This window comes from Equus przewalskii, chromosome 22, assembly GCF_037783145.1.
Source record: "Equus przewalskii isolate Varuska chromosome 22, EquPr2, whole genome shotgun sequence".
NCBI classification, from domain to species: Eukaryota; Metazoa; Chordata; class Mammalia; order Perissodactyla; family Equidae; genus Equus; species Equus przewalskii.
The window spans coordinates 2,128,134-2,141,650 of NC_091852.1; the positions used below are offsets into that span (position 1 = coordinate 2,128,134).

Consider the following 13,517-nt stretch of genomic DNA (forward strand, 5'->3'; position numbering starts at 1 on the left):
CCAGGGATCCTCATTGGAGTTTGCTTTTGAAAGCAAGTAAGACGATACAGGGGATATCCCTTAAATGCTGTAGAAGGTATATAAAGGCACGTTTTTGTTCGACCAATGGCTTTTTCTCATTTGCTGTTTTGGTGACCTGGTATTTATCATCTAATTTAGTTTCCATCTCATAGCTGTATCTTTCCAAAGGCAAAGAACTAAACTAATCTCTACACACACTCACATTCATTCACACCAAAAAAGATACCAACTCTTCGATGCAATCAAGCCCAGTACTTCCCAGGCAAAATATTCAGTAAGCTACACAGGGCTACCCCTTAGAAACAACTAAATGGAGGAGGGATATATATACCCCTGACTCATATTTATGAAAGGCCCAGGAACGTGAGGTCCACACCACCACACTCACTGTGCACATTCTTGCTCACTAAAGAATAGGAAAGAACAGTTCCAGGAAAAGGAGCAGTCATTAATTAAATTAAAAATGACCACTGCTCAGGGATCTCTCCTGCATTCACTTATCAGCTAAGCATAGGCTTTGTAAAAACTTAGGCAACAATGGGAACAAGCTGACTTTGATTAAAAACAACCCTGCTAAAACCACAGAATGCCTAAGTCGGATGGACTGAGGATGGAGGGGCCTAGATCCAAGCCCTGGGTCTGCCACTAACTAAGGGCACAGCTAACTCCTGGGGCACAGCTCCCCCACTGTAAAAAGAGGAGCGCTCCTTCAAGACTCGCCCCTAGCCTAGGATTCTAAAGCAGACCAAAAGTCATGCAATACCAGAAAAGACTAATATTTAACCACGAAGCCATAGAGGCCCCACTCAAGAAATATATACAAAGCAGATATTAAATATACATCTATTTTGTACAACATAATGGCTCTCCACAAGAGAGAAGGAAAAAGTCTTATATTCTAAAAGTAGCCAAGTGTTCCTGAGAGCTTTCCTCATCAGCAGGTGCTCTGGCAATGACACTGGCACAAGTCATGAGCATTGTGGACGGCCACCGTCAGAGGAGCTGCCCAGAGGCCTGGGATGCTGATCTGAACATCAGTGTGTGCAACGATGCTGTGCAATGTCAAAGAGCCAAGGGGGCCTGCGTATGTGTGTGGGAAGAGCATAATGCAAATATAGAAGAATCTGCCTTCAATTAAGAACCTACCAGAATATGTCTTCAGCCTAATAAAAGAGAGAATGGGGCAGTTCTTAAAAAGTTGAATCAGATGTTCTTCTATTGACATAAAGGTTTACAATCTGAAGCTGATATCTTTGTCCTAGCTCTTTGAGTTTACATTGCTCCTTCTTTCTAAAGACCTCTCTGTGAAATAGATAAAGCACCATTACAATGAAATCCTGTTAAATGGTACACTCTTTATGAGAGCTGACACGTCCTTACTTAAGTCAATCTGTGGGTTCAGTACGTATGGACCTATAAAATAAGTAATGCCCGTATGTCCAAACACGGCTCACCAGACTTTGCACCTTGAGGACAATCACACTGGCTCCCTTGCACAATGAGCTGGCTGACTTGTGACCGAGTAGGGCACAGCCGAGTCTCCAGCCTCTGAGTATGCTGTCTTCTAATGGACTTAGTATCCTGGATGTGTGGAGCAAATACAGAAGTCAATTCTACAGGTCCTCCCAAGTCTGGACTCAGGGCAGAGGCCCCTTGTGCATGCTTGAACAATGGTTGGTTTACAGATGCCCCCACAGATGGTGGACTCATGGGCAGGGGCTGTGCCCTTTCAGCTCTGTATGCCCACTGCCCGGCACAACGCTTGGCATATTGGTTGAACAAATAAACTAAACCACAAAGCCAAATATTTGGAGGCTCAGGAAGAATATAAAATTGAAGGACTCAAAGAGTTCAGATTGTACTCAGCAAAGAAGAGAACTTCTTTTGATAGAATATATTCCAAAATATGACATAATTATGGATTCTATCAGTAGGTCCTAGTGCTGCTTATGGAGACCCTCATTCAGTGGGTGCGGCCTGAGTCGGGGATCTGTAGTTTTAAACAACTTCCTGAATGATTCTGATAACCAGGTCTTGGCATAACTGGACTAGGTGTACCTAAAGGCTTCCAACCCAAGCTTACAAAGCTATGCTTCCAGAAAGTACCCAGCTTTATCTCTTTATTAACACCCATGTATGCACAGGCCACTGCCAACTGTCTCCATCAAGCGGACTGAGCCAAATAAACTTTTCAAAGCTAGTGCTTCCTTTTCCTTCTGGTTCAAAAGGCAGAACAGCAGGTTTAGCCTTAGTCCACCAAGCAAATATTGGATTTCTCTCCACAGTGTCACACTCTGGACGTGTCTGTGTTCATCTAGGCCAGTTAAGAATTTCTATACTTTTCAAAGAAAAAAGTTCTCAAGCGCTCTTTATCCACCTGAGAAAGTCATTCTCATATGCCTTCCTCTGAGCTCACTTTAAAAATTCATGTCCAATCTGAGCTCCTGAAGGATGCAAGCCTCCGTCCCGGTCAGTTTCCTCAGCATTCTCCCGGGACATCACTTAGCAGGATTCGGGCATATCATCTGCATTACATGAATTTGTGCTTGTTCCATGTGGCTTCCTACTTATTTCTTTGAGGGCACCTGTAGATGTTCCTCAGCCCATTGCGTGTGCTCTGGGGAGACCCCATTGGCCATCCAGATATTTAATGATTCTTTTTAAAAGTATCCATGTAAACGAATAGCTTCTGGTCAGGAAAGCTCAAAGTCAAAAACCAAGGCACAAAAGTCTAGCTGTTCCTCTCACTCCATAAGACTCCCTAGGACCTGGGCAGAGGGGAAAGGCTTGGCCTTTCATCCAGGGAGTTTTCTTTCTAGCAAGGCTGCTGGCCCACCTGCCCAGGTCTCTAATTGCCACTCATGTACTGGCCTCTTTCCACAGCCTGTGGCTGCTGAATCTTGAGGGAGCTCTCCATCATCCCATTCAAGTCCCCGTGCAGTCTGGTTGTCTCCTGCCTTACTAATCAATCCCTTTCGCAGATCCTCTCTCTGCAAAGCAGGCAACATTAAACTCGTTCCTAATGAGAAATGGACAGCCAAAGATCACTCCTCCAAATCATGGTCAAAACGCATCCGCCTGATGCATTCTAGCACTCCAAAAAAATTCACTCTCCCCTCTGTTACTCAGGGCAGAACGGCCTTGGTTAGCGTGGGGCTGGGGCTGGAGCTGGGGCTGGGGAGGCAGCTGAGAGGGAGAGAGAGCTGACTGGGATGGTTCTTGCCCTACCCCGCCCACTGGAGAAGCTGCCTCCATTCTGCTGGTCCTGGGGCACTACCCACTGAACCTTAATCATGCTGATGACAAACTAATTCATTAGCCCCCGTCACTGAGATCTGACTCTGCCTGATGCTGCTCAAACACGCAGACTCAGTTTTCTACCCCAGAAGCTGTTGTCTCTCTCCCTGCCTGCAACGCCTTTTCCTCTACCTGTCCTTCAAAACTGACTTCAAATCGTACCTCAACCCTCTCTGCTTCCACAAATGGGAAATGGCCTCTTTCTTCTGAACTCTGAAAGTTCGTTCGTGTTTCACCATTCACTGGTTTCTGCCTTAGGTGAGTTTTTTGTGTATCGGTTTTTCCTAGTGAATTATAAAGCCTCTCGAGGGCAAAGCCGCTGTTTCTCTCATCTTTGAGTCATTCACAGTCCCTCATAAAGGACAGATGTACAGGCTATATTCATGGAAAGAAGAAAAGGGGCAGGGAGGGAAGGCATGGACTAGGAGGTATGATTTCAGATCCTCGAAGAAGCTTCCTCTTGCAAATCTCATCCATCTGGTCTGGGATGCTTGACAGTTCTGTAGAAGCTTAATTAAGCTCTGACACAGTCACAAAGGAAATCTTCAAGGGAGAGGAAACGCTTTTAATCTTTATTATTCAGTTGGAGTCTAGTCTTAAGACTACTGTGAATGAGATTCAAATTCTTTCTGGAAATTAGGTTTTGAAAGGGAGAGAAAAGAAGGAAGGACACAGAGCTTTCATTTGGTCCACCAAAGGAAAATGTCTCCTGTTCCATCATGGTGCCTTATGCTGTGAAGAGGTCAATACATTTGGACAGTGTCAAATCAGATGCCCCAAATCACACACAATGCCCAGCACAGAGCTTCACTTACCTACTACCCTCTGGGAAGATGAACCCTTCCTTCCCACATTTCTTTCTCTCTCACCCTATCAGAGACTTTTCATTTTTGTGGAATAGAAACCACTGTCATTTGGGACCAAAAAATTATACTGAAAGCATATTCACTCATAAGGGGAATAAAATATATGAGGTTGACTTGGGTGATTTTTATTGGCCATTTTGAAGGGATCCACAAGAAATGTGGAACTAACCAGAGACGTATTGGGAATAAAGATTGCTCTGGGCTGAATGTGTTCCCGCCAAACTCACATGTTGACGTTGTAACCCTCAGAAGCTCAGAGTGTGACTGTATTGGAGACAGGGCCTTCAAAGAGGTGATCAAGGTAAAATGAGATCACATACATGGGCCCTGATCCAATCTCACTAGTGTCCTTATAAGAACATTATTCTTATAAGAGATTAAGACAGAGATCTCCTCATACAGAAAGGAAAGACCATGTGAGGACACAACGAGAAGGTGGTCATCTGCAAGCCAAGGAGAGAGGCCTCAGGAGAAACCAGACCTACCCATACCTTAATCCTGGACTTCCAGCCTTGAGAACTGTGATGTAATAACAGTCTGTTGGTGAAGCCACCCAGTCCGTGGTATTCTGTTCTGGCCGCCCAAGCTAACTAATATGAGATGAAGCCACAGATGCCAAAACTAAAGGCAATTAGGCTAAAAATGAAACGATTTTAATAAAATGTCTCCCTGTCTCTTGTGGCTGCCAGCAGTGCACCACTTTGAGGAGTCTGTGGGAAGGGCCAGGCTCTTCGATGAACAGTAAGTGACCGTGGGAACTCATTGACGTTGCAGGCTCTGCCCCAAGTGAGGCCAGAGAACCTAGTCAATTTATCTCTAAGGGTCCCTGACATGTTTAGTCACTTAGAAAATATGAGTCAAACCACTAGACAAAAATGACAGTAAAATTATTAGAAGCCCAAAACGCACACCACATTATGGCAACTGCTATTACTGATATAAAAGAACCAAGGATCTCACAGCACATATAATTTGAAAAATACAATTTCTCTGGAATTTGCAAAATAACCAGTCTCAGTTTTCTTGAATTGCCACTAAATGTAGAATTCTTACAGACAGCACTGAGATTGAGTATCCTAATGTGCCTTCAGTGTTGACAACATTACATAATCTGTGCTAAAAGAAGCCTACAAGTTATTCCCCTAAGAAAGCACCTGGCTTTCAGTGTGCTAAAAGCCATCATGGCTCCAATGATAGAAAGTCTCTTGCATCGTATCTTATCAACTTTCCTCAATTGTGTGACTGCAGCATTTTCCCTACAAGACTTAAGTTTTCCATCACTTGTTTGTGTGGACTTTGGCAACCTGCAGGTGTTTGCATGGAAAGAAGTGGCATTTTTCCAAGATGACACAATAACCTGCTGTTCTAAACTCTGGGATTCAGGAGCGAGCCTGGAAGCTTGAGTGGATTCCTGCCTATTTCTGGGACACTTTCTGTGATCGGCCATTACTCCTCTTCTCTACCCTCATTGCTGTCACTGCTGCTCATGATTTCGCTATTTAACATCTGCTGAGCACTTTCCCCAAAGAGGAGATGAAGTCACAGAAGGGCTGAAGGGTTCATGGGTGTCAGTGTGCCACTCATTAGTACCTCAGGAAATATTTCACCTGGGAGTCGAAATTAAGAGCTGAAGTGAGACTGGTAATTAGTTCATGCCCTTCTGAATGCCCACGGTGGACAAGCAGTCCATCGAGGGATTACAATCACCAGTGCTGTCACAGTCCACTGAAGCCCTCCACGGATGCCCAGCTCTAGCTTTATGCATACATTTAACGAAAATACAGATGATTTCAATTACATCTATTCAGTGAAGGATTTTAAGGCATTATGCACTCAGATTTTAATTCAACTGATAGCTTTAGAGCAGCACTGCTCAACAGACGTATATGTAAGCCATATTTGTCATTTAAAATTTTCTAGTTGCCACATTTTTTAAAAAGTGAGATGTAACAGCTAACATTAATTTTAATAATATATTCTATTGGGTACCTATACAATGGATTACGATGTCTCCAAAATATTATCATTTCAATGTGTAACCAACATTTAAAAAACCATTAATGAGATATTTTACCTTTTTTTTTTTTGCATTAAGTCTTCTAAATCTGATATGTTTTACAGCCCACCCCAATGTGGAGGCTAAATTTTAATCCGAAATGCTTGGTCTGTATTTAGATTTCATAAAATTTACCACTGAAAAAGTGGATTCATTCACATACCCAAGTTTTCCAAACAATAACTGAATCATTAGGTTTAAAACTTAAACTTTGATTATATTAAATTAAAAAATCAGCTCTCAGGTGCACTAGATATTTTTCAAGTGCTGAACAACCACGTGTGGCCGGTAATGACCGGACTGGACAGTGAGCCCCTGAGCATCTGCTATGTGCGTCGTAGCAGGTGGGGCAAGGATGAGTCAGACGCAACCCTTGTTTCCATGGGAGGGGGAGGAAATGTATGAGACACATCTATAGAGAACAACACTATAAGGGGGGTTACGATACCTACCAAAGACAGAGAAAGGAAGACATTCCAAGGAAAGAAAAGGGCATGCACAAAGGAGGGCTGGTGGTAAAGCTCACAAATATTTGGAGACTGGTCATTATGGTTGGGCATATGCCTCGGAGTGGTAGGAATTAAAGTTTAAAATGGGAGCTTGAGGCAGTTCTGCTGATAGCCTCAAATAGCAGGCCAAAGAGTTTGTTCTAAACGCACTCTTAACGGTAAGAAAAGTTTCTGGTGAGAACAGATCTGAGACATGTTTTGGGAAGATTCACTTAGTATAGATGTGGACGATGGATGGAAAGCTAGACAGTTTGGCAGCTAAAAGACCAATTAGCTACTGCCCTAAAAATGGAGGAGGCACTAGGAAAGAAAATTAGAAATTTAATATATATGTATATAAGGATATCAGGACTTGGCAATGTGGGCAAGAAATCAAAGGGAGGAGTCAGAGAGTTCTGTAGCAACTAAAATAAGAAAGTAGAGAAGAAAGGCTGGGTGAGGAGAAGTTATTTCTAATGTATTTGCATATAAATGTCTTAAAAGAAGATTGGAATATATGTACACATGGGCTGGTGGTGGGGAGACCTTTGGCCAGACATGAAAAGAAATCAAAATCTATTTATAGAACTGTCAAATTATCAAAATGGGCAACTTTCTTAGAAATAATGTATACTATCCCAACAGTAGGGGGTGGGGTCTGAGTAAATTAAATTACGGTACAGTCAGCCCTTGCATCCACAGGTTCCAGATTCAACAAACCACGATCAAAAGGCCTACGAGGGCCGTGTCTTTACTGAATATGTACAAACGTTTTTTTCCTTGTCATTATTCCCTAAACCATACAGCATAACAACTATTTACATAGCATTTACATTGCATTAGGTATTACAAGTAATCTAGGGATGTTTTAAAGTGTATGGAAAGATGTGCATAGGTTATATGCAAACACTACACCACTTTATATAAGGGACTTGAGCATCTGTGGATTTTGGCATCCTTGTGGTGCTGGAACCAATCCCCCCAGGATACCAAGGAAGACGATACTCATCGTTAGAAAGCTATGCAGCTGTTAAAAATTATTGCTCTTGAATTATATCAAGGAATATGGGAAACTGCTTAAGATATATACATATATATATATATTTTTTTTTTTTTTTTGAGGAAGATTAGCCCTGAGCTAACATCTGCTGCCAATCCTCCTCTTTTTGTTGAGGAAGATTGGCCCTGAGCTAACATCCGTGCCCATCTTCTTCCACTTTATATGTGGGATGCCTGCCACAGCATGGCTTGCCAAGTGGTGCCATGTCCGCACCCGGGATCCGAACCAGTGAACCCCAGGCCACCAAAGCGGAACGTGTGTACTTAACCCTACACCACCAGGCCAGCCCCAAGATCTATTTTTAAATGGAAACTTTGTTTGGATAATTAGATTAAAATTTTGCTGAAAAAGGGTATGCACCTATATGCTGTATAGCAGAGAAAATGTGCAGAGGGACACATACCCAGCTGTTATCAGTCAAGGATTATCTCTGGGGAGTACACTGAAGGCAGCAAGGGCTTTGATGTTTTATATTTTGCTATTGTTGCAACAGAGAACATATTATTTTTATTTTTAAAAAGGGAGGCAAAGAAAGAGGTAAACTATATATTCATATATCCAGAAAAATGACTGAAAGGATTTATATCAAAAAATTATCTCTGGGGGCCAGCCTGGTGGAGTACTGGTTGAGTTCGCATGTTTCCTTTTGGCGGCCTGGGGTTTGGGGTTCGCTAGTTCAGATCCTTGGTGCTGACCTACACACCACTTGTCAGGCCATGCTGTGGCAGCGTCCCACATACAAGATAGAGGAAGACTGGCACAGATGTTAACTCAGTGACAATCTTGCTCAAGCAAAAAGAGGAGGACTGGCAACAGATGTTAGCTCAGGGCCTATCTTCCTCACCAAAAGAAAAAAAAGAAAAAAATTATCTCTAGGTCATTTTAATTTTCTTATTACAAACTTTTTTATAGTCCAAAATAAATACGTAATACTTCTGTAGTCAGAAAAAAGTCATAAAAGGAAGTAATCTATAATACCAATGGTATAATTAATTTTAAATCTGCTTGCAAAGTCAAAGCTTATAGGGTTGAGTGTCCTTTAAAGAGGTTTGGATCCAATTTCTTTTACTTCTTTGGGGCTCATGCTTACTTTTATTCTCTGCTGAAGCTATTTCCACACTTTTTAAAAATGATTTCCATTCAACATGGCCAAAAAGGAAAATGCAGGCCCACCACAGGCAAGCCTTGCTGAGAGAAGACAAAAAGCCTCTGTGACGTGTGGAGAGGAATCGTCACCAGGAGAACGTGACTCCTGCTCAGGACCACTTCGGCTGCTGGCAGACACAAACTTTCAACGAGAACAAGGGACAGCGGAGCGACTCAGTGCTCCGGTCATCACTCCAGGCCAAACATGCTCGTAACTCTATATCCTAATGACGGGGACAGAGAACAAGGTGTCCCATTCACCACAAGGCTCCTGCAGCCAGAGGGTCCCGGGCCTGGCACAGCCTTTCACTGCAGTGGAAAGGAGAAGGAACTCTCAAGGAGCACGCAAGGCTGTGAGCAGGTAAACCATCATCACCCATATAAATAACGGCAGAAATGGGCAAGAAAGATGAAAAGATGCTGTCTGATCGCTCACCAATGGAAAGATGTGCACTAAATCAGGGTCTTTTCTGTCTGACACTGTTGTTTTTACTGAACAGTTAAGCACCCAAGGAAATACCAGTTGGATCTTAAAGACAATTTATAGCTGGGTTGGCCTCCTTGCACCTGGCTGTGTTTTGACAGCAGGTTTCGTCAGTTTAGAGCAGAGATTCTTGTCTACACCATAAGCTGTCACTAATGCAACTAGACCTTTGGAAAAAATGTACCGCTCAGAGGCAAATCTCTCCCTTGCACGTAGCCCTCCCCTTTTAATGAAAAGCAAAAGCCTTCTGCTGGTGGCAAAGCCTCCTCCTCTGAGGGGAAACGACTGAGCCTCCTGGGAGTGAGAGGGTCAGGCCCAGAACTACGACTCAAGCGGGGTGCGCCTGCTTCTGGGCACTCAATTAAGGACTCTTTCTTTTCTCTTCCCTCGGGGCTCACTGCTGAACACAGCGACCTTGTTGTTTGGAGCAGGAAATTTGGGATTCTGCTCTCTGAGCTCCCAACTCTTCCCAGCTTCCAGGCCATGCTAAGAATGTCTGGGAGCCTTGCAACAGCCTGGCCTAGGAGCACAAGGAAGACAGCTCCAGCAGATGCCCCTCAACCCCATCTAAAACAAGAAGGGTAAAGCTTAGCTATTTAGGATCAGACAAACCTTAACTTTGTTTTCCTGAGGATTTTGTACTCAGCGAGCGGCCTGGTTTGGCAGCCACTGTCTTGGAAATCACAGGCCCTCATTATAATATATATGAGTTGAAAGCACTGCCTCCCAGGACCAGGTGCTGCCTTACCCTACCCTGTTTGTTTTGCTTTTTTAGGCCTCAAGATTTTATTATTTTTTTGTCCCCAGAAAGAGTGGGCCAAACAAATAACTTTTAATAGGTGATACACATTCCTGAACCAAAGGCAATGTGTCCTTTCTAGGAATGAGCTCACAGGGGCTGGTGGCCGACATTTTCCCCTGTGTGGTAGAACAGAACAAAGATGTGAGTAAAGGGATGAAAAGGTAATGGAGAACAGCCCCTCCTGTTCCTTAATTTCATGGTTCACAGACATTCATTGACATTCAGACACTCCCAAGGGGAAGCTCATATAACCAGCCATTAAACCAGAAGCGAGCAGGCTGACGGGCCGCTCGCCTGGCAGTTTCTCACCACCACCTGGGGGTCCACTCCCGGACACCAAGGCCCACTACAACGTGTCTGCAGCTGCTCCAGGGCCCAGCCCGGACAGGGAAAGTCTCAGGCCTGCAGGGTCCTTTGACCAGGCCCCTCGGGATGCCACCCTCAGGCTTCCCAGAGACCAGGCTCTAGCTAGGGTCAGCATTCAGACTGGTGAGGGGGCCAGGGCTGCCCGTAAGGCTCTGGGAAGCACAAGACTGAGGGAGAGTGAAGAGGAGAGGAGGCTCCAGGCCAGGTGATTCCCACGGAGCGAGAGCTGGCTGGGAACCATCTCTCCCTCAGCGTTGCCCAGGAGCTGAAAGGCAGGGAGAGAGTAAAACCTTCCATAGGAGTGAGTCCTGATCCCTAAGACAGAAAAATGAATCTAACTGGCTTATTCAGATGAGAAGACCAGCCTGAGGCAAGGATGCAGAACCAGATAAGGAAGTCGAGGGGCAGCTGCACCAAGGAAATGATGGAGAAACTATGGGTCCCACAGGTCAGAGGAAAGCTACAGGCAAGCCACTCACTCAGCTGGCTGTAGCCAAAAAGCAGAGCTGGAGCCCAGCTGCTCAACCCACTGGGGGCACTGAATTGTTGCCTGGTGACACCACCCAAAATATATATCACACTTTGTATGACCTCATGTAACATACAGTTCAGGGTCAACCAGCATGTCCACCTATAGCACTACGTCACTTGAGATAGAGGCCAGAGGCACACTCACGATGGCAGGCTGAGAGGGGTGGAAGGCCATCACTTTCCTCACTTAGGGATACTCCAACTCAGTAAGATGATTACAGACATAGAAATCATTGTCACTAAGCGGCAACCTCTACTATTCTCCGCAGACTCCCCTGAAGCAGTTACCCTGAGCGTACCTGTGGTATTCCAGAACTCTCGAGCCAGTCTCGGAAGATGTTTTCAACAGACAATTCAAGCCTTTAAAAATTAAAACAACAACAAAAAGTCTGAGATTAGAAACTTACAGCGCACTTATTACACACAACGCTCCTCTAGCTATTCGGGCACATCCCCACACGGATTCCCAGAGGAGGACTGCATCTTTGGAGAAAGAGGAAGGCTGTCCCAGGTTACAGCGTGGGAGGGGACTCGGTCACTCAGGACAGCTTCTCTTCAGCCAACAGGATGAAATCTAAAAATCAGAGGTACACCATAATCGGTGCTTTTGATGCTTGGAGAGGAACTTTTTGGTCAGGAGCACCAATTTAGGGAAGATAGGAGAAGTTCATAGAACACATTAGGCATGACTGCTTTGTGGAGAGCAGTGGAGCGAAGGGAAATCTGAGCATTATAGCACTTAGTATAAAAAAAGGAAATTCAAACTTCATAGTGACCATGGGCTACAACAAGCAAAAACAATACAGATCATTCTCAGAGCACACAGAGGCTCAGACGCAGGCAGCACGTGTGGCTTCCACCGCGTCTGCCTTCAAGGAGGCCCACATTCTGCTTTACTTGAAATACTATGACTGCTTCTGAGGTCGGATGCAAACTCAGCTGAAATCCTTCTGGTTTCATGCCCTGACGATTTGAACACTCCCTAAACATACTAAGGATCCAGTACATTAAGGGTCACCAGGCTTCAGGCTACGCCTTCCTGAAGTTTAAAGCAATTCCTCTCTCGTTTCCAGATCGCTCCTGCTCACGCCCACCGCCTCTCCCAGGCTGTGTGTGTGACATCCACCATGCTCCCTGTGCCCTGTGCCACAGCAGCCTCCCCAGTTTACGGCTGCGAGGTATTTCATACTTGACTTTTAACTCCCCTCACTGGATTGAAGCTCTCTGAGAGCAGAGTCCACGTCTGCTTGACTCACTTCCCGAAACCCAGCACTTAAAATAGTTCTTGGTATAAAAGAGGATCCTCATAGATATTTTTATGTGAATGAATGAAAACACATTTCACTGTTGACTCAATAAAAATTATTGTGTTTTAAATTAATCATCACCTTTCCCACTAAGATATTCCCAAGTTGTTAAGCTCTGCACCTTTTGAAATTTTCTGTATTATATACTACTTATATCTCCCTAATACTCCTTTCCTCCCTCCAGCCTCCCTCCCTTTTGGACTGTAAAGCAGCTGTGGGAAGATACAGAGCCATCTGCATTTGCCATGGCGCTGAGGGCCAAGTGCCCCCTCCCCTGTGGGCTGTGCTGCAGGCTGGGCAGCAGAGAGAAAGGGAGGGAGGGAGGAGCGGCCGGCCGGTGGGTTTGGACGAAGGGGACTGATTGTATTTTCCCTTCCTTTTCTTCTCCAGCAAGAAGCAACTCACCAGTACACCTTGTCTTCCCTGGCCGCCAGGCAAAAGCAAAGGCTGCCGAAGGAGCGGCTGCTGTTTCAAAACAGAACAACTACACAGAGGGAAGAGAGCTTCTGCAGAGAACATGGTTTGCATTCACCATCAAGCTGATGCCCATCTGCGGGACGAGCGGGCAGGGGCAGGGGAGAGGGCAGAAGGGGATACAGGGAGGATGGCTACCTCCTAAGGCTGATAGTCCAGGTTCCCAGACTCAGTGGAATTACTGGACGTGCCTCATATGAAAGGCCAGGTGCCACCATCTCTGGGCCTTTCCCACTACTTCTTTGTTGTCATTTCACAGCGTCAATCTCAGTGCAAACGGCCCAGTCCTCCGAAGCTGTGAGTGTGCTGCGTGCATGTGCATGTGGGGGCATGCACGTGTGCACTCCTATGCCCCGGTGTGAGTGTGCTCGCATGTGTGGGTGAATGCATGCAGTGGGGCAGGCGCGGGGGTGACCTGAAGAGAGTAGGCATCTCTCAGGGCACCTTAAATCCAGATCATCCTTCTTTCCTGGGCTTGATTTACTTGGTTGGCTGGAGGAAGAGGCACTGGAAATACCCTTAACTGGCATAACTGATCTGCCAGCAGGAGGAAAGTGGGGCTAGAAGGGCCACCTAGAGTGCCCAAGGAGACCTGGAGTTGTTTTATCTTCATTGAAAT

The 13,517-nt window shown here is 45.1% G+C and overlaps 1 protein-coding gene across 30 annotated transcripts in view; it reads right to left on the reverse strand.

Moving 5' to 3' along the window:
* The window catches only part of AOPEP (aminopeptidase O (putative)), a 376,610-nt gene that overhangs the window by 131,714 nt on the left and 231,379 nt on the right, over positions 1–13,517 (reverse strand). For all 30 annotated transcript variants that reach the window (XR_011531426.1, XR_011531425.1, XR_011531428.1 and 27 more), the window contains one exon: positions 11,417–11,477. Coding sequence is in view for 24 of the 30 variants with exons in the window: in XM_070589922.1 (XP_070446023.1) it covers positions 11,417–11,477 (61 nt within the window). In the remaining 6 variants the exon portion in view is untranslated. The remainder of the gene's footprint in view (positions 1–11,416; positions 11,478–13,517) is intronic.